The sequence below is a fragment of the Salvelinus fontinalis genome, chromosome 31 (genome assembly GCF_029448725.1).
Source record: "Salvelinus fontinalis isolate EN_2023a chromosome 31, ASM2944872v1, whole genome shotgun sequence".
NCBI classification, from domain to species: domain Eukaryota; kingdom Metazoa; phylum Chordata; class Actinopteri; order Salmoniformes; family Salmonidae; genus Salvelinus; species Salvelinus fontinalis.
In genome coordinates this window covers 40,060,829-40,087,359 of record NC_074695.1, presented here as the reverse complement: position 1 = coordinate 40,087,359, position 26,531 = coordinate 40,060,829, and the positions used below count along the sequence as shown (strand labels likewise).

At 45.9% G+C, this 26,531-nt stretch overlaps 1 protein-coding gene across 10 annotated transcripts in view; it reads right to left on the bottom strand.

The window, feature by feature from the left end:
* prdm16 (PR domain containing 16) overlaps positions 1–26,531 on the bottom strand; it is a 147,776-nt gene that overhangs the window by 22,236 nt on the left and 99,009 nt on the right. For 9 of the 10 annotated variants that reach the window (XM_055892624.1, XM_055892627.1, XM_055892625.1 and 6 more), the window contains exons 3-4: positions 7,354–7,491; positions 1,462–1,564 (exon numbers count right to left, since the gene is read on the bottom strand). In XM_055892624.1, the coding sequence (XP_055748599.1) occupies positions 1,462–1,564; positions 7,354–7,491 (241 nt within the window). Of the gene's footprint in view, positions 1–1,461; positions 1,565–3,209; positions 3,586–7,353; positions 7,492–26,531 lie in introns of those variants that run through there. The other variant, XM_055892632.1, reaches the window with a different exon arrangement.

Here is a 26,531-nt window from a genome sequence, read left to right as displayed (position 1 = left end):
TCTTTTGGCAAAGAGATCTGAGGGAGGCTTTCGGAGAAAACATTTTGTATGTTAGAACATCTATGGCTCACGAATACCTTGTTCTGTCTACGCCGTTTTTATAGTCCATGACAAGTAAAAACATAACCCCACTTCATTGCAAAAATACCAAGATGTTCAAACGTCCAACTGAACTATGCTTTACCTCACCTTGATCAAAATGGAGTACCTGGATCAAATTGGAATGATGAAATAACGTTCTCTTTGACATGTAGCCTAGGCTACAAGATCGTTTACAACAAGCGCGATTGAAATGTCGTAGTCCTAAATGAATTGGAATGGCTCAAGACAATTTGCATGTTAGACAAAACCAAATGAATCCATAAAAATAAACAATAGGCCTACATGCCAAAACACGAAATCCGAAGTGTAGGGAGGTCGCCATTCTGAAATTATAGAGATTTCTCAAAAACAAAGTCATTGGATTTCAGTTATTGTAAAATGACCCAGCATCAAATCTCATTGGCCACTAACGTCGTGTTTTACCTAACTATTCTGTCACTTTTTGACTTTAGGCGAATAAAACTCTTTTATCCCCATCACAAAACCCATTAATTCCAATAATATGCTACAGTATAGCCTATCTAATAGGTTAAGGCTATCCTATACTCATTCTAAAACAAGGTAAGTATGGCAAGGCCTACATCAAATCCTTCCCTACAAACATAATAGGCCTACTTGTCAAATCCTTCCCTACAAACGTTATTTATATTTCAAGAAATAGCCTACATCATTTTATTAGCAATTGTTTTCACGCCTTTATAATATGTTCTACATCCCTCAGTGTTATAGTGACCGCTGTCATATGTAGGCCTAAGTCATTTTGGAAAGTGATACGTTTTGGTTTTTGCCCTAGAGAGCTGATTCAAATAACCAACCAACTCATCATTAAGCTTTGATTATCACAATCAGCTGTGTAGTCCTAGGGTATGGGAAACCCTGGGCTAGACTAAAGCAATAGCCCGAGGATGGATGAGGACTGTGTTCATCATTGATGGGTGTATGGGATAGAAATCAGATCTATTTTCATGATAGGACACAAATCTCACGCAGAAAAAAGTATAAGATACTACTCTCTGAAGGGGACACACACAACCCGTGTGAATTTTGTCCAAAAAGAATTATGACGTTTTGGATCTTCCTCAAGAAATCCATAGAAAGAGGTTATAAGGGGTACATATATTTGGCCTATGAAATCTGTATCTAAAATAATTATTAAAAGATTCAAAACGTCAATTATTTTGGCGGCTAAATTTACAACAAATTTGTCCTGAAGGTTACATCCAAACGCAGCATCTTTAGCATATGTGAAAGATGGGTGTGAGTTTCTGAACTCTATAGCTGCATTGGCCAACAAAGCCGCGCAGGATGTTCGTTTAGAGTTTGTTTAAAATATGCGCTAATGATGCGCATTAATCTTACCTTCTAGGTTCGGTGCCATCGATCCCTCCGGGAAAAGTCCGTCCTTCATATACACCAGTAGCTCCTCCCCCACTTCAATATCCCTAATAGCTTTATAATAAATCTGTTAAAGAGAAAAGGGAGGGTGAGAAGGCGGTTAGGGACAGTATAGTCAACAAAAAAAGCTATATTCTGTCATCAATAAATCAATTACTCTTCATTGCCGTCGATTTAATAGGCGTATTAATATCTTCATCTGTCAATATCGTTGTTGTTATTATTGTTATTAATGGGAACAACAATACAAATAATAATTTTGTATTAGGCCTATTTATGTAGGCCTAACCAAAAAAGGCTATTTGACAATTATCCTTACAGCCCAATTCGTTTATTTAATATTTAAATTGCTTGGCATATAAATGCATTTATAAATACGATTTCGTTTTTTTGTCTACTTTACAGCAATTGTTTATCATATAAACATGTGATAGTGATAGGCCTATTCATCGATGCACATTCATTATGATTGTTTCTAAAAATCGAAAGATTATTATTTATATATATTTAATAAAAAATTATAAGAGGCAATATTTTTTATTTTATTTACTACAATAATTAGGCTATCCAATGACGCTCTTCTTTTGGGTTTTAAAACTCCATAATAACTCATTGTTATTAGAATTCAGGCTGACTCCACGCGCCAAAAATTGGCCTAGAATATGTTGAATTCAATTTATTTTTATTATTTTTATTTCACCTTTATTTAACCAGGTAGGCTAGTTGAGAACAAGTTCTCATTTGCAACTGCGACCTGGTCAAGATAAAGCATAGCAATTCGACACATACAACAACACAGAGTTACACATGGAATAAACAAAGCATAGTCAATAATACAGTAGAACATGAGAAAACAAAAAGTCTATATACAGTGAGTGCAATGAGCCAAATACAAGCATAATTTGGGATGTAAACAAAGATATAGTTCAAGTATATTTGAAGATTTCAAGATTGAAGTAAACGGACCGTGTCTCGTAGGCTATTCTTTTTTAGAAAGGGACGCAGACAATGACACGAAATGCCACATCAAATACGAAATACCGGGAGTGCATTCATTTACAGAACAACTTGCATGCATACCCGTGCGCAAATCAAATAATGAAAACATGTCTAAAACATGTATTCCGACAGCTGATTTAATTTGAGCGACTGAAACATAGAGGTTGCAATAAATGTGTGTTTTTGCTTGTTAAATCGAAAGAGCAACATAATTACACGATAACTGCAAAATAGGCCTAGGATCATGTTGAATTGAATAGGCAATGTGGCTGAATTATGAGCAAACATGTAGGCCCACAGTTATATACAATCACCAAGCAATGAACAATATACAGTGCAAATACACTGAAAAGACCAGCCACAATGTGTGTTGTGCGGACGCATGGGGGCGCTCACCACCAATTTAAACAACAATTCATCCTCATGCAGGCCTTTAACACAGCAAAACATTGCGAGAGGTAAAACACATTCACACAGAATAGTACAACTGTAGTAACTTCATCTAATACTTTATCGGCCCTATGCTATGTTATGACAGTACGGAGGTGTGCTTAGAGGCTTGGCCAAATATTCCTAATCACTGAGAAGGCACATTATTATCGTAATTATTATTATTATTATTTTGATTATTTTGTAGGCTATATTATTAGACTATTATTATTATTATTCATTTACACACTGGCAATTATGCGACAGACATGTTTATCTCTGACCTTGCTGTTCTCGGTGAGGTGGTAGAGTTGGGAAAGTTGCGCCGCGGTTCTTAGAGCTTCCAGTTGTAACAGCAGTTGAGTCCCGGTGGAGTTGGCAACACAACCCATAGTATCATTACAGGAACGAGGCCGTCAGGCCGGGGCTGGGGTGGCAGGCAGGGCCAGGGAGAGAGAGAGGAGGCAGGCGGCCAGTCAGGCTGCGGCGTGTCGTCCCTGGTTGGAGCTGAAGCCGCCACTCTCTAGTCTGTGTGAGCGCGTCTTTGATGATGAGGGGAGCGCTCTCTCATTAGGCTAGTGATTCCCTATTGCCCCATCGAGCGCCCGGAGTTATCCGAAGGCCACTCCTCCTCCCGTCCTTATCTCAGACCAAAGGATTGCCTGATCTGACTAGGAGACCCCTCCCCACAGCTCCGTCTCCGCTCTCACCACTAGATTCATCTATTATTGATACAATTAATGTATCTAGCGGTCAAATACTTTTAAAAAACACACACCTGGCCGATAAAAAGCTGGTAGGTGAGGCGCACCTTAGTGGGTGTTTTAAAGGCTTTCGAAACAACGCTGAGCAAAGTGTTTTTAGTTCAGGCTTTAAACACAAGTCTCTACACCTGTTTTAACTTGTTATCTTTCACCAGATGCTTTTCACAGTTTGTGCAAGAGTACACATATTTGTGCCAAAGACGTAAACAAGGGCATGAAACATTTGGATACGTTCAAAATAATTGGTATCAACTGACCTTGTTATCATAAATGGAACCTGCTTGCTACATTGAATAAACGATTTATGTAATTGCAACGCGTGAGCCCTATTTAAACTCGCAATTGCCTGCAATAAAATATAGTGACATGGTTTACTATTAAACAGGCCTATGATAACTGTTTTGGAAACAATATTTAACAGTTATTTTATAAGCCTACATTTTTAAAGTAGGCTATACTATTAGCCTATATTATGTACACTTTTAAATCCTACACCAAATACATTTTCTTCAATTGATTTAACCCTCTTATTTCTCTGACAATGTGTTATTTCTTTCTGACAAATTACAAAATTCTCTCTCTTAATCAGCATTTTACAACCGAAAATTTGAGTGAAAAAATTATGTGAAGAATAAAGACATATATTAATGTTAAATAAAATCGTAGTTAATAATGTGTGTAAATACAAAATGTCGACATACAAATACTGTCACAGTCATCAGGTTGTTGCTACAACAATACCCACAAAATATCGTAGCTTTTTTACAACGTATCACTGCAAAGACAGTAAAGATTTACATGAACAACTCAAAATAGGTTTTATAATTATTCCCGGAAATGAAGCTGAGCCATGTCATGGGTATAGTCTTTTTGAAGCCGTCTGTGTGATGTATTGTGATATGAGCTGTCTCTCTTGACAGTACTGGCCTGACAGCTCTCAGACAAATCTTGACCTCTCCCCATTTCTTTCGAGTGTCCAGGGGACAGATACAACATCCATCAATGCCATTAGGGTCCAGAATAATCCCCCACTGTCCCCCTCAAGCACACGCACACACACACACACACGCACACACACACACACGCGCACGCACGCACGCACGCACGCACGCACGCACGCACACACACACACACACACACACACACACACACACACACACACACACACACACACACACAACGGCCTATTTATCACAAGGGAGTGTGTGATCAAAGCAGAGAGAAATGGGAGATCAAACAGAATGGGGTGTAGGGGGGCCTTGTCCTCTTGAGACACAAAAGACAAGGACCGTGTGACAAGAGGGTGGACATGCTTGATGCTTTTGCTCTTCAGCGAGCTGTGTAGCCTACGTTTACCATCCGAGAGAGAACACCACTCTGTGTATGAGGACAGGCTTTGGCTATGGGGAAACAGGCCTCCTGTAATTCTGTGACCTTGCATTTCGTAGATGGAAACACTATTAGGACTGGGATGCTCCTGAACAAGCTTCGGCTCTGTCCCTCTTTCCAACACACACACACACACACACACACACACACACACACACACACACACACACACACACACACACACACACACACACACACACACACACACACACACACACACACACACACACACACACACACACACACACACACACACACACACACAAACACACACGCTAATTGCCTAACTGGCTTCCTTCATTTGCTTAACCTTCAGGTTAGGAACCTGCATATTGATTTAGAATACATTTTGTGTGTGTGTGTGTGTGCTCTCCTTGGCGTAGCGAGCAGAAGGAGCTGGCAGGACTCAGTGCGTACTTGATGTTGTTATGACAAACTGCTTAAGAGCATCTTGAGAAATGAGGGCTGAGGGGTTCAGAGGTCAATGGGCTCTCTGAATGGCTGGGCCTATTGAGGAAGGAAGCCCCCTCCCTATCTGTGCAGCTTCATCCTTACTACTAGATGGACATGCACTCACGCAAACACACACACACACACTCACACACGCACACACATGCACACACACGCACACACATGCACACACACGTCATTTCACAATCAATTAATTGAACAGGGAAATGGACACTCATTCATTCACACTTAGGTCAATATTGACAACCATTAAAGCAGTTTTCTCATTCCCTGAAAGAAAGTAAATTATTTGGACATGCACTGAAATGTAAGAAATCATTTCAAAACGCGATACTGCCCTAATTGTTTAAATATACATGATTATCCATGTATTTTCTGATACACTACAACATTAATGACATGAGTAAACGGGTAAATAAATGATCTGCTGGTGTTTTAAAATGTTACCGAAGGATTCAAATTTGCTTGTCGTGAGCATATTTCCATAAACTCATGCATTGTGCATGCTGATAAAAAAACAGAAAAGTACAAAGTTTGATAAATGATGCATTTTTGCATTGTGTATGTGTGTGGTGTTTGTAAATAAATTATAAGGTTGTGCCTGCGAGCCACTAGACAAAACAAGGCCTCGCAAACAAAAGCAAAGCAGCCCACTGAGTACAAACAACTAAGAAATGATCCTAGGTCCAAAACCAACCATTGGATCTGGGACATGCCCAACTCCCAGATATGGATGTAAGACCCGTTTGTTCTTTGATTCTGGCTAGGTCTAAAAAGACACCCTATTCACTATAAAGTGCACTACTTGTGACCAGAGCCCAATGCTCTATATAGGGAATAGGGTGCATTTTCAGACTGTGTTTGGGGTAGCAGGGGACATTGATGTGAAAATCTGACCAGGATTAGAGCCTATAGCATACCCAGCTATTCTGGAAGACCCCCAATGGTGTCTCATATGTCACCGTCAGAATGGACACACCAGTACAAGGGACAGAGACAAGGACGGGGGTGGACAAGCTCGGACAACGAGAACCAATTGTAAAACAGGAAATCATTATTGTTTGATTTATATACACTGTACGTGCATGAAACTAGACAAGGCACTTCTGGCAAACAAGCCAATGTATTCCTTAAAAAAAAAATCCTTCCTCCTAGCACAGATATACTGTGTACTTGACATGTTAGGTTCTTTGTATGCTGATAATTGCATAGGGTAGAGCACCTTTAAGGAGAGAGCGTACGACTGGCGACATAAGCGGCACCCAGATATTGGGGTTAGGCTCAGCTGGGTTTTATGACCAAGTGAGTGGTAGAGTGTGGGCATTCCTCCAAGAGTGTTCCATTTCCAGGTTTCCTTTCTGGACGGGCAGAGAGTGTGGCTGGCTTCCAGAGAAGGACCCAGAGTGATTACGAGACGCAGGTGTGTCGGTGTATTATTGTTCTACCTCTTAACATGAGTCACTTCCTCAGCGAGGCACTCACGTACCAGCCTTGGACACACAATAGAGCCATTCTTTTACTCATCATGCGCACAACGCTTACTTAGACGAACACAGACACACACACACGCACACTAACAATGACAAGCACACACACGCACGCAGACTCATAGTCCACTGTTCTTCCCACTGTGTGGGTAGGAAGAAAGACAATAGCCACAAGTCTCTGACACTGCCATGTGTTAGCTGCTTCTAAACTCCTCCCCCAACCACTAAACCCTGGCAGCTGATAGGAGGAGGGAGGTGCCACACCGCCCCACCCACTAAACCCTGGCAGCCCATAGAAGGAAGGAGGCGCCACTCACCTGGTCTCCACTGAGGTGACACGCCGCCAGGTTCTGCTCCTCAAAGGAGGGGGCGGTGCGTACGTACTTGAGCCAGCTCCCGCCAGCCTCCGAGCCTTCGTCCAGGCAGAACTTGACGTTTCCCATCTCATCCACCACCTGTTGGAGAACACAGAGGTCAAAGGTGAACCTGTTTTAAAAGCCAGCACACACAGAGCTAAGCCACTATCTTCCCAAGTATGTGTGTGTGTGTGAATTTCATCTCTTTAGTCACCATCATATCAAAGTTGCCTGAATTACCATGGGCAAAGTAGATAATACCAGAAAGTTTCACATCCCTCAAACCATTGGATCCAAAGAGGGTTATTTTGACTATTTATCCCTTTTAAGGGATATTTTGGATTTTCTCAACACTGTGTGTGTGTGTGTGTGTCCATATCTGTCAGTAGACAGAACATTATCTGCCAAGGGCCCCTAACCTTGTCGCTCCTCCGAGCAGCGAGAGGAAAGGGGGAAAGGAGGGAGGAGGGGAAGGTCGAGAAAACTGCGGCTTCTTTCACTTGTCTAAAGACTTTCTTTGGCACATATTGATCACCCTTTGTAACCTCTGGGCCGCCCCGGGAACGAGGGAGCAGTTTCAGGTTACCCCTTAGACAGATGAGAGGAGACGGAGGAAAGGAGGAGGAGAGGAAAGAAGAGAGGCTCATTGTGGGGCAGAAATTAAGTGAAGAAACCAGGGAGTTGATCGCGAGCTGCCACCATTTTATTTATTTACTGCTGGAGGAAAATGAACCTCTCTGCTCTAGACGAGGAGCACACCACACATACTTCAAAACTGCTGCGCCATGATTGCTGCTAAGCACACAAGACGGAGAAGTTCAGCTGAGGGGTTTCTGAGGGGGGCTCAGCAAATATTATAGGATACATGTCCAATATCAACTTTCTCACTAAAATGTGAACATATTGGGCATAGTATGACTGGGCATAAACTATTGCAAAATGAGAACTACCAAAAGGCACTGAGTGAATGATACACTGACGAAGGCCTGGTGGTACTAGACAAGAGTCCAAATGAAAACAAGATCAATGTAGTGGTAGTAGCTTGGTGGGACAATGGTTCTCGCTGGTGGCAAATAAGACTATGACAGTTTATAGAGAGTGTGAAGAGTGTCTGGATGCTCCAAGGTAGTGTTCATTAGGCACCAAATGGAAGAAAACAGACTGAAACAGGGAGGGACAACATGGACTTGTTCAATACGAAAAGCACATTTTCGTTTCCAATTGCGAAACGCTTTAAAACAGTTTCCGTTGCCTGCCCGAATGAACACGACCCAGGTGTCTGTCTGCTAACCTATGCCCTCAGAAGAGCCTGGAAGGAGGAAAATCTCACAGCTCTGCTCCTCCACAAAGCTCTATAGAAGATCTCATTTCTCCTGGTGGAGTATTCGGGTGGAACTGATACTCTGTTGGTCGCTGGGCAGATCCTCTGGGGGCTGAGACGAGACAGGGCTGGCTAGGGCTTCTCATTGCTGGCTCATAATCAGCCTCCTCTCACCTCAACTTCTACCTCTGGTTCTTTTATATTGCAACCCAATCTCATGGTTTTACTAGTAACATATTTACGTTTTGGCCTTTTGAGTTGGTTGTAGGATATTTACGTTTCTGGTCTAACCTTCCCAGTTGAATTCTACGGTTACAGTTAAAAAAAAATTTATCTGACTTTCCAACAGAACATTTACAGGCTCGATTCTGTTGCTCGCAAAGTCTGAATGGTCTTCTTGGTCAGGGAGTGAGCGAGTGCAGAAGGTGTGTTGTCGGTGAAGGGAAGGTGTGGTGTTTTGTGAGTAAATATGGAAATAGCGGGTCTGGTCCGAGGTGAGAAGGCCGGTTCATGTTCGCACACGGTTCTGGTGAGCGCGGTGCACTAACTAAACATAAGTGTGATCCAAAGTTGCAGCTGTGCCTCACACTATGGCGTTGTGGTGAGCCCGTGGGGAGAAGGAGTGTTAGGTTACTCCACTACTAACTTGCTTGGAGATAACAAAGCCTTTTAGCTCCAAGCAAGTTAGACAGCGCCTACGCACATGTAGCATATAGCATGTAGCACCTCAGGTCTTCAACATCAATAATAACCTGTGGTTGCCTCTCATCCAAGTACATTGGCCTGATTGTGACAGTGAGTTACAGTAAGATACTGATTGTGCGAGAGGTTTCCTTTCCACGCGAACAGTCTTGTCCTTCAGTGCTTTACTGGAAACATGTTGAGTTGATTAGCTCGACTGCTCCGATTGGACTATTTTTGTCGTCCATGTTTTAAGCGATTAGCTAGCCATACTCAATGTCAACTTGAAAAAGAGTTCCTTTGATACACTGTCCTCTACACTGAGCTCACAGAGAATACCTCAGTACTTAATTCTCTTCCCACTCTGCAACGGACAACACAGTAAAACAGTGATCTACTGCCGCCGCCATTTATATGTTAAGCAGTCCGAAATGAGGCAGTCCAGACCCTTTATTTTATGTGTGAAAACAGTCCCTGAAAACTAACCAGGCATAGAGGCGAAATTATCCCCTTTTAAAAAAAGCGAAAAGAGCCAATGTCTTGCGCAGGTTCAAGTCAGAGTGCACTTGTCCCAGCGCCTGTTGGGAGCTCAAACACGGGTATTGTACATGTTTTATGAACAGATGGGGAACAGCTTCGGCTGAGGCGAGCGATGTAGAGGGGTGGGTGCGGTGGAATTGCAGGGGCGCTCCTGACCAGGCTTTACACACTGAGCACACATAACCTCCACCCCCACACACACCTTGCAAGGTAGCAGTCTGGCTGTGGGCTCTAATGAGCTGCATGTTAGTGTGTCGGGGGGGGGGGGGGGGCTGCGAACACTCTATATGCAGGTGGGGCCCTGATTTATGAGGCCTCAAATGAGGTGCAACAGAGACAGAAAACCCTACTCCAGACTGTTTCTTTATTTACCTTCTATTCTTCTCCTCTTGAGAAGCGAGGGCCACATGTGACATCGTAAAACACCAGCCTGAGCAGAGACACACCCTGCCACCACTCGGCTAAGGTACAACCCATGCACGTGTGCACCCACAGACAGACGGACAGACACATACACACACACACACACACACACACACACACACACACACACACACACACACACACACACACACACACACACACACACACACACACACACACACACACACACACACACACACACACACACACACACACACACACACACACACACACACACATTCCCCGTTTTAGGGGGTTAAATACCAGGGTACTTCTCCAAAGTCTACTTAGCTGTGTTAAGAAGTGCCCTTTATATAAGGGACCAATTAAATTGAACAGGTGTGTGGGTGTGGAGCTGATCTGCCTGAGAGGCTTGTGGCAGAGTGTGTGTGTGTGTGTGTGTGTGTGTGTGTGTGTGTGTGTGTGTTTGTGTGTGTGTGTGTGTGTTAACGACAGGAGGTTGGTGGCACCTTAATTGGGAAGGACGGGCTCGTGGTAATGGCTGGGGCGGAATAGGTGGAAAGGTATCAAATACATTTATTATGAGCCGTCCTCCCCTCAGCAGCCTCCACTGGTGTTGACAGTTGTGAGGTTGTGAAGGTTAAGCTGACTATATGCAAGTCGTTTTTAGAGTTTTAGCTGGACCACAGTGTGTCTTTGCATGTCTTTGCCTTGAACCAAACACTACAACTATACAGTTCCACTACGGCAACATCTCAACCTCCCTCAGATGACTACATTGTACACTCTCCTCACCTCCTACCCTACAGTTAGCGCAGGAACCCCAAATAATCCATCAATGAAAGGGCCCTTCACACCGTCTTCTGTGTGTGGGCGTACGTGCGTGTATCTCTGTCCGTCTGTGTGTGTGGGGGGGGGGGGGGGGGGCTGGACCCTTTGGCATAGGAACAGAGCCTCAGAGTCCTATCTAGGTAATTCAAAATAAGGTTCACTGAGTAGATTTTACATGAAGAGAGAGATCCACTCAAGTACAATGATGAGCCTGAAGTAAGGAAGGGAGGTAATGATACATTTGCAAAAGATTTGAACAATAACACAGACTCCGAGTGGACAGGAAATTGGGACCAATGCAACAGGAAGGGGTGATAAGAGGGCTCCCGGGTGCGACGCGTATACGGTTCCCCGGCAAACAAAGACAGGAACCTTTGACAGCTTGTAGTCTTAATGGATGTGTGGGCAGTCATGCAGGCCTCGTGGCTGTCAGTCTGTCAGTCCTGCTTGATGAACGTGTGGTATAAGGGAGGAATTACCAGCAAAGTGTCACCTGTGGGGGACGCGATGGATGAGAAGTTTGAGCTACTTCTGAAATGGCACCCTATTCACTAAACAGTGCCCTACATTTGAAACGAATCAAAATGAAGCCTGATTTGTGAACAAAGTTGACATTTCACAGAAGGATAAGAAAGTGGTCCACATGTTCAGTAGGGAATGTGTGATATACTGCAAACTAGCACATTTCTCAGAGATTGGGTGTTATTTAGGATATGTAGGACTTGGGATCTTAGTGCCTTGTTGGCTTGTCTGAGGATGAGAACACACATCCAGGTCTACATTGTGTGTGTGTGTGTGTGTGTGTGTGTGTGTGTGTGTGTGTGTGTGTGTGTGTGTGTGTGTGTGTGTGTGTGTGTGTGTGTGTGTGTGTGTGTGTGTGTGTGTGTGTGTGTGTGTGTGTGTGTGTGAGAGAGAGAGAGAGAGTGTGTGTTTGGGGTTAAGTTCTCTTATCCTGCTGTGAATCTGACGGCTTAGCGAGGCTCTGGGTGTAATCGATGAGAAAGACCCGTGCTGTGGTTACCAGGGTGCGCTCTGTGTGTGTGTGTGTGTGTGAGAGAGAGAGAGTGTGTCTGTCTGGCTGAGTGTGTATTTCTATGTGTGTGTGTGTGTGTGTGTGTGTGTGTGTGTGTGTGTGTGTGTGTGTGTGTGTGTGTGTGTGTGTGTGTGTGTGTGTGTGTGTGTAAGGGGAGGCCTGCGGTGGTCTCTCCAAACCCAAACCACATTGCGGAGAGATTGGTTCAGATTTGATGGGGGAGGTGGGGGGGTCAAGAGGGTGCACAAAGACACAACCATATCTGTAACATTACACCTCAAACTGAGACATGTGTGTTTCTGTGTGTGTGTGTGTGTGTGTGTGTATCTAGCAGCCATGCCTTTCTGATTTCAGTAGGAGCGCTATCCATGGTGTGAATAGCACCGAACACACCAACAGGAAACGGGCAGCCCTAAAACAACAACAGCCTCAAAACTCCTTAATGTCACCAGCAAGTCCTTTCAAGACTCGAGAGAATGAACAGAAAGAAACCAAGAAAGCCTTTTCTCAGCCAGGAATGCCCACTGCCCAGCTTTCAGGACCCACATGTTCTCCCAGTTTGTCAACATACACACGCCCGTTGAAAGGTTTCCTTGTAAAGAGCGTTCGCGGCTTGGGAAAACAGGAAAGCGGTTGCTAACACAACCTGAGGAGAGCGGTACAGGCAGTACAATAGTGTTGTGGCAGCTACTGTGGCCCTATCTGGTTTACGTATTCGTATCCTGGGGAAGTCGGCCTACAACAGGGGGCTCCTCAGCGGAGCCCGGGGGAATGCTGGGAGGAGGAGGGAGTCAGATGATAAACTTCTCTCTCTCCATCTCTCTCTTCGTTTATTGTTGTTCTGCTTCGGGAGACCGCCAGCCACAACAAACACAGATTTAGCTGGCTTTCAGGGAAGGGTGTGTGTGTGTGTGTGTGTGTGTGTGTGTGTGTGTGTGTGTGTGTGTGTGTGTGTGTGTGTGTGTGTGTGTATAACAAAAAGTCTGCATGTTAGGGTTTACATGTGCGCGCGTGTATCACTGCCTGACTGCCTATAGGCATACCTCCGTCTAGATTTCAAAGCCCTCTAACCTATGTTACATGCACTGATCACTGATATGGATTGACATTTCATATAGCCAGAACAGACTGGGGAGGGAGAGAGAAATAGAGAGAGAGAAATAGAGAGAGCGAAATAAAGAGAAAGAGGGTGAGAGAGAGAGAGAGAGAGAGAGAGTGTGCGTGTGCTCCCCAATGACAGCTAGAGGGCAGCCTGGTATGAAATCTGTCCGGATGGAGAAGTGAAGAAAGGTCAAGCACTACTCTACACAGTGACACACACATGTGCCCATTCATTCTCATTTATCTGGAGCAGGGGCAACCTGGAACCTGCACAGGATTTCCTGTAGCCTTCATTACACAGGGCACAAGTCATTACTCTACACACACACACAAACATGTGCGCATGCACACACAGACACACACAGCTAATGTGCAAGACAGAGGGGCTGCGAGGTGGATATGGGGCTAGGCATTTGAGGCGTTGCAAATTAAGATGAGAGACGACAACCTGAAATAAGTGTGTGTGAGTGAGTGAGTCTGTTCTGGAAGGAGGTCTGTTTCCGTCTGGAAGGCCCCTCCCCACACACACACTCACACACACTCAGGGCTGCTCAATAAAGAGCCTGACAGAATGCAGGCCCCTACAGCTCACTGGGCCCCTGTGTGTGTGTGTGTGTGTGTGTGTGTGTGCGTGCGTGCGTGCGTGCGTGCGTGTGCGGAGGTGAGAGGTGGACGGGCGCGAGGGGGGTCCTGCCAATAATGCTCATTTCTAAGCAGTTGGGCCTGACAGCTTTTGTCTGCTCCAAAGATGACTGGAGAAGGAAGGAAGAGAGGAGAGAGGGAGAGAGAGAGAGAGAGAGAAAGGGAGAGAGGGAGAGAAAGAGAAGGCTAGCCATTAATCATATCTTATTAACTTTAGTGGGCTGGGGCTTGACTGTGGGGCGAGGAAAGGGGGAGAGGAAGAGAGATGTCCCTATATATTTACTTTGGCAATGCCAGATGATGTCTAAGCATGCCAATACAGCTTATTGAATTGAAATAAAGAAAAAGAGAGGTTGTAAAAGATAGAAAAATATATAGAGGATGAGAGGAAAGGAGGGAGAGAAAGAAGCTCGAGGAAGAGCAACACAACCCTTGTTAAACACACACACACACACGAGCGTGCACACCGCAAGTATAAATAAAAAGCCAGAGTCTGGGCCTCTTTTTACCACAGCCCAACCCAGCTCAGGCCTGGAACTAAAAGTTGTGTGTGCCGTCCACATGTAGCTAGTTTTACTGGCTGCTGTTTTTACACACGCGCGCACACATACGCACGCACGCACGCACGCACGCACGCACGCACGCACGCACGCACACACACACACACACACACACACACACACACACACACACACACACACACACACACACACACACCATTGGATCCATGTTTTGCTGTTCTCCTATAACACTATTAAATTCATTTGATTGAGATTAGTCATTTTTATGGCAATGACAAATGAGTATACAGACGTGAGGAAACCAAACCCATAAAAACGCCTCATTCCAAACTCCTGTCTGGTCCTCTTCACCCTCAAATCAGGGTTGTGTTCATTAGTCAGCAAATAGAAGGAAACATACTGAAAAGACAGGGACTACCTGAACTACCTTGTCCAATAAGATACCTGTATTTTCAATTCCCATTGTAAGATGAATTGCTACAGTGAGCACTAATGAACACGACCCAGCAGAACTGTAGCAGGCTGATTTGAAGATAGCTAGATAGAAGAAGCCATGTATGAGGTTACGAAACACACCCCACCAAGTACTGAAGTTATGATTGAATGGAGTGTGACATTGATCAGAGAAGTAGAGTACGAAACCTTCGACAACACACACACCGTCACTTAGACGCACACGCAGACACACACGTCATTCCCCCATGTCAAATGTGCCAAGTGGACATGGGAGAGACGCAATTGCATTCCTTGTTAAGTGCTCAATTTCCTCTGCATTACAAAGTTGTGAGAATGCATTGTCATACAATTCTGCCTTGGCTAAACTAGGCACGTTTACAGACACGATGAAGGGACACACACACATATTCATGCCCCGTATGTGTGTGTGTGTCCCATACGAACAACAGATTTCAGGGGCCCTGGATGTGAATCTGCAACCTCTCTACACACAATCTTTTTTGTTGTGTGTGTATGAGAGAGTGTGTGTGTGTGTGAGTGTGTTAGAGAGTGAGTGAGTGAGTGTGTGTGTGTGTGTGTGTGTGTGTGTGTGTGTGTGTGTGTGTGTGTGTGTGTGTGTGTGTGTGTGTGTGTGTGTGTGTGTGTGTGTGTGTGTGTGTGTGTGTGTGTGTGTGTGTGTGTGTGTGAGTGTGTGAGAGTGTGTGTTAGCGTCTTCTCTTTTCTTCATGTGGTGTTGGTGTGAGTGTGGGAACCTGTGTGGAAATTCAGATAATGAAGCCATCCCCATGAAAGACGAGGTGACAGAGACACACAAACACACTCACACACCCTCCTGATGCCCTGTGAGGTGGGGACCTACGTATTTACGGCCTGTTTCCTCCCTTGGCGTCGTTCCATACGTCGTTAGGGGAGCAGACACACAGGTGTACTGTAACCAGCTTTCGGCTGCCTTTAAGAGACCCCCCTCCCCTCCACATGGTGTGTGTGTGTGTGTGTTTGTGCGTGTCTGTGTGTGTATTGGTGAGTGTATTTGTGAGTGAAGGTGTGTTAAACTATGGCTTGTAGCCCTTCATAGTCAATCAGAAGTCAACAGCGATGAATCAAAATACAGACAGACAGAGCCCCGGGCCTCATAAAAAGCCATCGAGGCTGTGGTGTGTTTGATTGTCACTGTGACTGTCACAATCACTAACTAACGAATCACAGCTCCCCTCACAAATCAGCCCCCATAGACTCACTGTCCCTCAGCTATCAGGTAGGGAGACGGTAAAGACACACACACACACACACACACACACACACACACACACACACACACACACACACACACACACACACACACACACACACACACACACACACACACACACACACACACACACACGCGCGTGCGCACACACACACACACACACACACACACACACACACACACACACACACACACACACACACACACACACACACACACACACACACAAAACCAACACAGAGAATCCCTTAATTTAAAACGTGTGCTGTTTTGATCGTTTACGATGCCATGTTACGAAGTAGAACATCAAAGTCTCAAATGCCACACTGTAGGATGTTTTGGGTCACCCCTTTCTAGTTCCACACACAGCCTTTCCCTTTAACCACCTCCACATCCACCCCCGAAATATGGAGCAGCACTCAGAAGATTGACCTGTTTGAATGCCCCTCTTCCTTCGCCAAGGAAGGAGGAGATGGAGGAGGAGGAGGAGGAGGAAGATGGGAAAATCCTGGCGCTGCTTTAGAGGCAAGCAATTTTTCAGGCTGCACCTCTGTAATGAAATGACTGGCCATTATTTACTGCACCTCGTTAAGGTGACATGAGGGGTGTGTGTGTGTGTGTGTGTGTGTGTGTGTGTGTGTGTGTGGTGTTGTGCTATATAACCTCCCCTCTACACCCTCCCTTTTACTAGTGAAACCTGGCTTTGCGTTTTTTTGGAAGTGAGGCCTTCTTTTAACTTTATGATATGTATTTAGGGCAATTAGGGAGGAGATATATTGGCTCATTATGGCCGAGCAGGTGCAGTGATAAAGCTAAATATATGAACGCTACATCGGGTCAGTTCTCTCTCCTCCTCGTCTGTCTGCAACATTTACAACAGGGAACAGGCACTTTTATCCTTTCTGTCAAGTCACGACGTTGTCTGACTCATGTAAGAAAAACGAGTGTGTGTGATTCTTCTTCCCCAGAGCACCAGGTGGTTGTGTTATACACACACCAAGGAAGGGCGGCTGCCTTCTGATGTCGCAGTGGCAGGGACGTGGGATAAGACAAAGGCAATCCATAATAGACAGATAAGACAACTGTGTCATCAGGGTGTGTATCTGTGGATGTCTGTCTGTGTGTGTGTGCGTGCGTGAGTGAGAACAGCCAGGTCACCCGTGATACAAGTCAGTATTCCTTCGGTTATGTTGGGTGTTGAGGACGGGGGTGGTGGATGGGCACTTTGAAATTTGACGTTTGGGAAACATGGATGAACGTCTAATTCTGATGTGTGTGAGTGAGTGAGTGAGTGAGTAAGAGAGAGAGAGAGCGAGAGAGAGAGAGAGAGAGAGAGAGAGAGAGAGAGAGAGAGAGAGAGAGAGAGAGAGAGAGAGAGTGTGAGAGAGAGAGAGAGAGTAAAGATAAGGACAATAATAAGGAACTCGTAAAAGCGGGGTGCAGCGGGAGGGAGCTACTAACTGGCCAGACCTCAGTGTGAAACCCAACCCACAGTAGCCTGATGACGGCATCAAACATTGCTGCCAGCCAATAAACAACCAGCTTCTTCAGAGGGGCTCTCCCTGTCAACCAATAAACAAACAGCTTCTTCAGAGGGTCTCTCCCTGTCAACCAATAAACAAACAGCTTCTTCATAGGGTCTCTCCCTGTCAACCAATAAACAAACAGCTTCTTCAGATACTCTCCCATAGCCAATAAACAACATTCTTTGTCACAGACTGTCCTAACCAGCTTCAATAAGGCCTCATCTCCCTCTGACCAATGAGCGACAACTCTGCATGACTACGATTGGATGAGTCGATTCAAGAGTTTTGTACCAACATTAACCACAAACTTTCTCTGCTTAGCATGCCTCACACACGGCAATATATTGACCCCCCCCACACACACACACAGTGACGAACAGATACACACACCTCCACTCTTTCCCCCCATGTAGTGTGCGACTGGCAGGTAAAGCCGTGGATGTTGGACGGCTGTGGGAGCCTGACTGTGGTGACGTTCAACTGAGCCCTCGCCTAATGTTCCCAGACCATGTGTGTGTGTGTGTGAGTGTGTGTTCATCTGGCTGTGTGTGTGTGTGTGTGTGTGTGTGTGTGTGTGTGTGTGTGTGTGTGTGTGTGTGTGTGTGTGTGTGTGTGTGTGTGTGTGTGGGTGTGTGTGTGGGTGTGTGTGTGGGTGGGTGGGTATGTAGCCTCCAAACCAGGAAACCATAAATTACAACAAGCCGACCTGCAAAACCATCTTGCATTACAACTTTCAATATTTATTTATTGAAACATCAAATAGAATTATATACCAGAGCAAAAAGTGTGAGAAAAAGGATACAGTTTTATATTCTAATATAATTACGGAAAATGTGTTCAATTAAAGACTAAGGGGTGCCCATGGTTTTCAGGAATATTTTCACTCCAGAAATATGAGATGTAAATTGAAATATTATTGAACTGGGACCAAGTGCTTTAAATCACTCTGCATCCTTGCCAGGCCTAGCAGCAAATAAAACCACGACTAGAAAGTAGTGTGTATTTAACATTTAAACAACTTCGCTTTAACTCTATCCACACTGGCACATTGTAAGCAAACCAGCAGTTTGTGGAACAATTTGTGGAACTGTGCAAACATAAATAGGGAAGTGACATTCGATAAAAATTTGCAGCGCATGTTACAACATTATCAAATTATTTATGAATGCTCAGAAAGAATACTTCCTGCAATGGCGAGCAGGGCTGTGTTTGTCTCCAAATTACAACGAGAGAGAGAGAAACCGAGAGACAGATAGAGAGATTGTGAGAGAAAGAGAGAGAAACAATAAAAAAAGACAGAGCGAGAGAGAAAGAAAGAGAATAACAGTAACATCTGGTAAATCGATAACTCAAAGCAGACAAACAGACTCATAACCAATCAGAACAGAAAGTTGGACCTGGTCATAGTCAACCAGAGTTGGCCAATAAACATGTCTTTATTTCAAAGCCATGAGTCATTCTCAAATTGGCTCTTCAGATTCAGGCAGAAAGCAGGTGATGTCACAATTGCCAGGGAATCCTAAAAGGACGTTATCTTGTCTCTTTTTTACACTCTACGATATTTCGACTTGCATACAACTGCATTGGCTAACACTTTGACCAAGGTTGTCTGTGCTGCTATTGGCTCTTTCTGACACTACATTTGATATGTGACCCTGCACACAGTAAAAATAGCAGAGCTGTATGTACAGGGTATGCACACTCTCTGTTCTACCGTGAGCTATGGGAGCTCCGTCTTTCGACGACTCCACTTTGACACAAAATGGAGGTGAGTGCGAGTGTGGTCTGGACAGGGCACTAATGCTTCCCGTCACCCTGGGTTTTGGAGGGGCACTGCCCGTTGGCACTGTCAGCACCAACCAGGCCACTCACATCCAATATCCACACTACTTTACAATGTCTTCAGAGAGCGAAAGAGAAAGAGAGAGAGTGTGTGTATGGAGAGTCAGAGGGAGAGAGAGAGGGGGAGAGAGAGAGGGAGAGGGAAGAGATAGGGAGGGAGGGAGGGAGAGAGAGAGAAGTAGGTGAGGAGATGGAGGAGAGAGAGGCAGAAAGAGAGGGAGAGAGGTGAAAAGACAGGACGAGAGGAAGTGGGAAGTGGACAGAAAAAACTAAAATTTCTGCGCGTAACAGAGAGAAAGAACGAAGGAATAAAAGTGGGAGAGAAAGAGGAACTAGAGGAGGGCCAGCGGCTGGCAACAGGTGGGGAGGGGGTTTGAAACTGGACTCGGAGTGTAACTGCAAATGAAGATTCGGGGCAGATGGTTCCAATAACCACGGTCAGTCTTGCCCCAGACTCCGGTCCCGCTCTATCAAACCCTTGTGCTGTGAAATGCAAATTCATTTTATGGGGCTCAGATTCACGGCACAACGTACCTTTTCAGATATGACTTCCAAATGCAAACCTCCTGCTGAATCTCAGCATGAAAAAGGCGCTGCGCCCTTTCATAACATGAGGGATTAGAAAGAAGGGGGGAGGGAGGGAAGCAGAGGGGTAATCGAGAGAGACAGAGGTGGGGAGAGCAAGACTAAGAGACCGAGGACGGAGGGATAGAGAAAGGTAGACAGAGAAACAGACAGACAGACGGACCGACCATCAGACCGACAGTTAGACAGACAGAGGCGTGTGTGTCTGGTCTGGTCTGTGGGTTAGCATTAGCAGATAAAGCTGAACTGGGCTGAGATTGGAACCAGATGAGTGTGAGGAGGTAATGGCCTCCCATGTTTGGTAACACTCTGAGGCTGGAGGGGATCACAGAGAGAGAAAAGAGCCCACCTCCTCCCTGGCTCTGTTTGGATATGGTTTCCTCCTAAACCTTCTGATGAGGGGCGCTTGGGGTTGAAATAAGCCCAGGGATTAAAACAACGAACAGGCGCTTCTACGCTCACACACACACACACACACACACACACACACACACACACACACACACACACACACACACACACACACACACACACACACACACACACACACACACACACACACACACACACACACACACACACACACACACACACACACACACACACACACACACACACACACACACACAAATACCCCTTATCCTACTAACTAACTTGAGTCCAAACTTAACATTTACATTGGGACAATAAGGTAAATCACACATTGATGTCAATGGGGAAAATTGGCCAAATAAATCAAGTTAGTGCACATGTGTGGGATGGATAGCACTTTAGTGTTGGTGCTGGTGGCTGGGTTTAGTGTGTGTGTGTGTATAGAAGAGTCTAGTGTGTGTGTGTGTGTGTGTGTGTGTGTGTGTGTGTGTGTGTGTGTGTGTGTGTGTGTGCGTGTGTGTAGAAGAGTCTAGTGAGTGTGTGTATAGAAGAGTCTAGTGTGTGTGTGTGTGTGTGTGTGTGTGTGTGTGTGTGTGTGTGTGTGTGTGTGTGTGTGTGTGTGTGTGTGTGTGTGTGTGTGTGTGTGTGTGTGTGTGTGTGTGTGTGTGTGTGTAGAAGAGTCTAGTAAGTTAGGGAGGGAGGTGGGCGCGTGCTGGGCCGTCTGTCCTATAGGATTATGTCTGGCAGTTAAAGGTGGCGCAATGCGAGGGGACGTGCGTTACTGTTAAACGAGGATTAGGGGAATATCTGGGTATTCTCATGGCTGCCGGGGGGGGGGGAGGGGCTGTAGACCGACGAGAGGGGGCTGTAGACCGACGGGGACGGGTGCTGTAGACTGACGGGAGGGGCTGTAGACCGACGGGGACGGGGGCTGTAGACCGACGGGAGGGGCTGTAGACCGACGGGGACGGGGGCTGTAGACCGACAGGAGGGGCTGTAGACCGACGGGGACAGGGGCTGTAGACCGACGGGGACGGGGGCTGTAGACCGACGGGGACGGGGGCTGTAGACCGACAGGGACGGGGGCTGTAGACTGACGGGAGGGGCTGTAGACTGACGGGGACGGGGACGGGGCTGTAGACCGATGGGGACGGGGGCTGTAGACTGACGGGAGGGGCTGTAGACCGACGGGGACGGGGGCTGTAGACTGACGGGGACGGGGACGGGGCTGTAGACCGACGGGGACGGGGGCTGTAGACCGACGGGAGGGGGCTGTAGACTGACAGGAGGGGCTGTAGACCGACGGGGACGGGGGCTGTAGACTGACGGGAGAGCGGGGGGCTGTAGACTGACGGGACAGGGGGGAATACGTGTGTGTTACAAAGGCAGCGGGGTGATAAAGTGACTTTGGCTGAGTGTCGGGCCGCACAGGAGGAAAATGCCTATTTTACTGTTGTGGAAACCATTGTTTCATTTCCACCTCGGTACTTTCTTTTTTTTTCTCTCTCCGTCTTTGAAAATTTCTCAGCGTCTGGCCGCGGTTCAAGAAGGGTGAAAACAATACAGCCATTGAGCTCCAGAGCACCTCCAGCTTGACTCGCGCTAAGCACTAGTTTAGCGCCTTTCCAAGCTCTCTCTCTCTCTCTCTAACCCCCCTGTCCCTTTCGCTTTCTCTCTCCCTCTCGCTCTCTCATCCCCTTCTCTCCTCCCACCCTCTATCTTTCTCTCTAACCCCAACCCTTCTCTCTTCCTCTTCCTCTTCTCTCCCTCCCCCTGTTGTTAGACCATATATCTTTGGGTCCTTGTGGCTGAGCGATGGTTTCCAGTGGCCAGACTGAGGTATGTTTAAGGCTGTCCCTGCCCTGAGTCCCAGCCCCAGCCTTAACCTTCACCCTCCCAATGACTCCTGTGGGCCCTGACAGGGAGATAATGGGGGCTGGAGACCCCTACCGCCGGCTGCCCCCCTCCACCCACAGGCTTTTAATTAAAGTCTGCCGCTCATCTCATCTGGGTGGTGTGCATGTGTGAAAGTATGAGGGTGTGTGTGTGTGTGTGTATGCGTGTGTGCGTCAGGTAACCCGGGGCCATTTGTTCTGTGTTAATCACAATATTGAGAGTGTGTTTCAGCTCACACTGCAGTGATGGGTATCAATCTACCTTAATGAGAAGAGGGATCTATGGCTTGATGTATGGATGTGGTGGAGGCCCCCTCTTCCCTCCCTCTTATCAGAGCAAGGATGCTAATGTTTAAGCAGGGTGCATTAGGATGGCTGCGCTGAGGCAAAGGGCCCCAGGAGCTGCGTGAGGAGACTCACCGCCTATCTTCTGCCCCTCTACCCAGCTATGATCAATTAATAATTCATTAAAATCATAATATTAATTTAACAACACTAGTTAATAATCAAATGCTTATATGACAACACCATCAACCTTTCATAACTTGTCTCATATATATATATATATACACACACAGAGTACACCAAACACTAGGAACAGCTTCCTAATATTGGACTCTACAAGGTGTCGAAAGCATTCCACAGGGAAGCTGGCCTATGTTGACTCCAATGCTTCCCACATTTGGCTGGATGTCCTTTGGGTGGTGGACCATTCTTGATACCCACGGGAAACTGTTGAGCGTCAAAAACCCAGTAGCGTTGCCGTTCTTGACACAAACCGGTCCCCTGACAAATACTACCATACCCCGCTCCAAGGCACTTAAATATTTTGCCTTGCCCATTCACCGTCTGACAACCCATGTCTCAATTGTCTCAAGGCTTAACAATCCTTCTTTAACCTGTCTCCTCCCCTTCATCTACACTGATTGAAATGGATTGAACAGGTGACATCAATAAGGGATCATAGATTCCACCTGGATTCACCTGGTTAGTCTGTTTCATGGAAAGTGCAGGTGCTCTTCATGTTTTGTCCACTCAGTATATATATATATTTGTAATACTGGTAATGGGATGCATAACTATCGGTGAAAACATTTAGTCAAGAAGAAAAGTCAATGATGAAAATAAGTAATGCTCAGAAACAGTCTCAGATGTCAGGTTTCAAAGAGACAAGGAAGAGAGGGAGGAGAAGGACGAGAAGCTGTTGACAGGATTCTGCCCCTTCTGTCAGACAAAAGAGACGTTGGGGCAGGAGCTTTTTAGACACCACTGTCATCATCAACCACACTAGAGAGACGGAGAGGAGAGAGGGAGGGCAGACGGGCAGACACACAGACTAACAGAAACGCCAGGTGATTGAGTCCTTTCCCCACCACAATGAAAAAAGGTGGCACGCCTCCCTGTTCCCCACTTCCACATGTTCTGTGTGTGTGTGTGTGTGTGTGTATGTGTGTGTGTGTGTGTGTGTGTGTGTGTGTGTGTGTGTGTGTGTGTGTGTGTGTGTGTGTGTGTGTGTGTGTGTGTGTGTGTTTGGTGCTGCTGACCTATTGGTCCATCTGACCACCAGGGGCACTGTAGCACAACCAAACCTCCCCACCACCCAGTGATCGGATCACTGCCAACTATCATCACATTTCTTTACATCAGGTTACTGTTTAATTTTAGTTAACAAAATCCAACCTTCTTGGATCTGCCATTCTTGGATCTGTGTCTGAAATTCCTTATATAGTGCCCTACCTTTGTCCAGCTCCTCATGGGCACTATATAGAGAATAGGGTGCCAATTCAGACACTGCCAGGGAAACAACAGCAGTGACTTTTCAAAGTAACCAACGATTAATAGCAAGTCTATTCTAAAGAGTTGCCTTTCCCTAATGGCCTGGGAGAGCAGTGTACGGCTCCCCACAGGCCTCTTCAATGGTCCAGCATCATTCAGTCATTCAGAGAAACACTCTCAGGACTGCTTTCCACTGGGAACACAATCACACATAATTGCCCAATCAGCATACTGAAACAGAACCAACTCACACCAAGACCCTTGAAAGGCACAAAGTCATGAAAGGGACTTGAAAATGTGGATTTGTGGAGTAATATGGAGAAACTGTCCATGGCCGAGTAATTCAGGTACCTGAGACGGGCATACCTATGTGCACATGCGCAGGCACACACACACACACACACACACGCACCCACTTGTTGGATCGGTACACGCTGGAAGATAGTTGCTGGGGGTTGGTTGGCTAACCAGAGATGGGAGGGGACACATCTGGACAGACATTTTCGGAGGTCGACATTGTGTGAAATGTTTCCATGAAATGATGCGTGGAGTCATTTAAAGTAAGGAATAAAATATGTGACGTGTCCCGTACATCTAAGGCATATAAGTAGGTGTGGATGGTACAACGGTTACTGTCTGTCTCATTGAAAGGAAAGGGCCCACTAACTGAACACGTTGACCTGGTATCAAATAATTGTAATGAATGTCACTCACCTATTGAAGATCAAGGACAGCACAAGGACACATGGGGAAAAAGAAAAAGTGGAACATTAGTTACATGATCATAAACTGAGTGTACAAAACATTAAGAACATCTGCTCTTTCCATGACACAGACTGACCAGGTGAGTCCAGGTGAAAGCTATGATCCCTTATTGATGGCACTTGTTAAATCCTCTTCAATCAGTGTAGATGAAGGTGGAGGAGACAGGTTAAAAAAGGATTTTTAAGCTTTGAGACAATTCAGACATGGATTGTGTATGTGTGCCATTCAGTGGGTGAATGGGCAAGACAAAAGATTGAAGAGCCTTTGAACGGAGTATGGTAGTAGGTGCCAGGCACACCGGTTTATGCCAAGAATTGCAACGCTGCTGGGTTTTTCACGCTCAACAGTTTCCCGTGTGTATCAAGAATGGTCCACCACCCAAAGGACATCCAGCCAACTTGACACAATTTTGGGAAGCATTGGAGTAAACATGGGCCAGCATCCCTGTGGAACGCCTTCAACACCTTGTAGAGTCCATGAACTGAGGCTGTTTTGAGGGCAAAAGGGGGGTGCAACTCAATATCAGGAAGGTGTTCTTAATGTTTTGTACACTCAGTGTATGTCACAATGATCATGACTTTTAAAAGTAACTGTATTGCTAGACAAGATGCTAGACAAGATTTCTGTGTAGTTTGAGGTAAGGAATGCCTGAAGCCGCAAAGGTAACTCAAAGCTCAACACACACAAACACACACTTTCTCCCCTCCCCTATATATGTGTGTGTGTGTGTGTGTGTGTGTGTGTGTGTGTGTGTGTGTGTGTGTGTGTGTGTGTGTGTGTGTGTGTGTGTGTGTGTGTGTGTGTGTGTGTGTGTTTGAGAGTTATTTTAATTACTCCTCCGCAAACAACAGTCTTTAGCTGGGTGTTTCACCGCAATCCCCCTAACAGAGCTAACAGCGCTAACAGAGCTAACAGAGCCTGTCCTGCCTGAGGGCGTGTTTAGGACACACACACACCTATTTATTACCCAGCATGCACAATTAATCAGGCTCCTCTAATTTGGGCCTTAGCGTGCATATATGTAAATGAAAGGCAAACAAAAGGCCTCGATGTTGGAGTGTGTGTGTGTGTGTGTGTGTGTGTGTGTGTGTGTGTGTGTGTGTGTGTGTGTGTGTGTGTGTGTGTGTGTGTGTGTGTGTGTGTATAAGAAAGGGTCCGTGCGGAGCCCTTAGCCATGAGGCGCTAATTAAAAAGCCATATCAGTGGGATGACTTATTAGCGACGCCGACGGCCTGCAGTTAGCCGCGCAGCGACACCGCGGCCAACGCTAGTTAGCCTTGGGGAAGAGATTGATGGCTCTCCTAGCGCTAGCACTGCAGCCAGGTTAGCACCGCTGGGTAGTTAGCTAGTCCGCGTGGACACATTTAGCCCTAGCCAAATTAGCTTAGAGCCATTATACCTGCCGCTGTTAGCCATTAGCCTAGCCATTAGCCTAGTGCAGTAGTGGTGCCTCAGAGCCCAATAGAAGCTTACAGAGAACATGGCAATTAGGCCATAATAGGGTAAACAATAACTTTGGTGATCGATGGAGCAAAAAGAGGTGAATTCTCTTTGGAAAAAGATCACCGGCATCGTAATGAAAGACACCAGAAAGAGAGAGACAGAGTGAGAGAGATGGG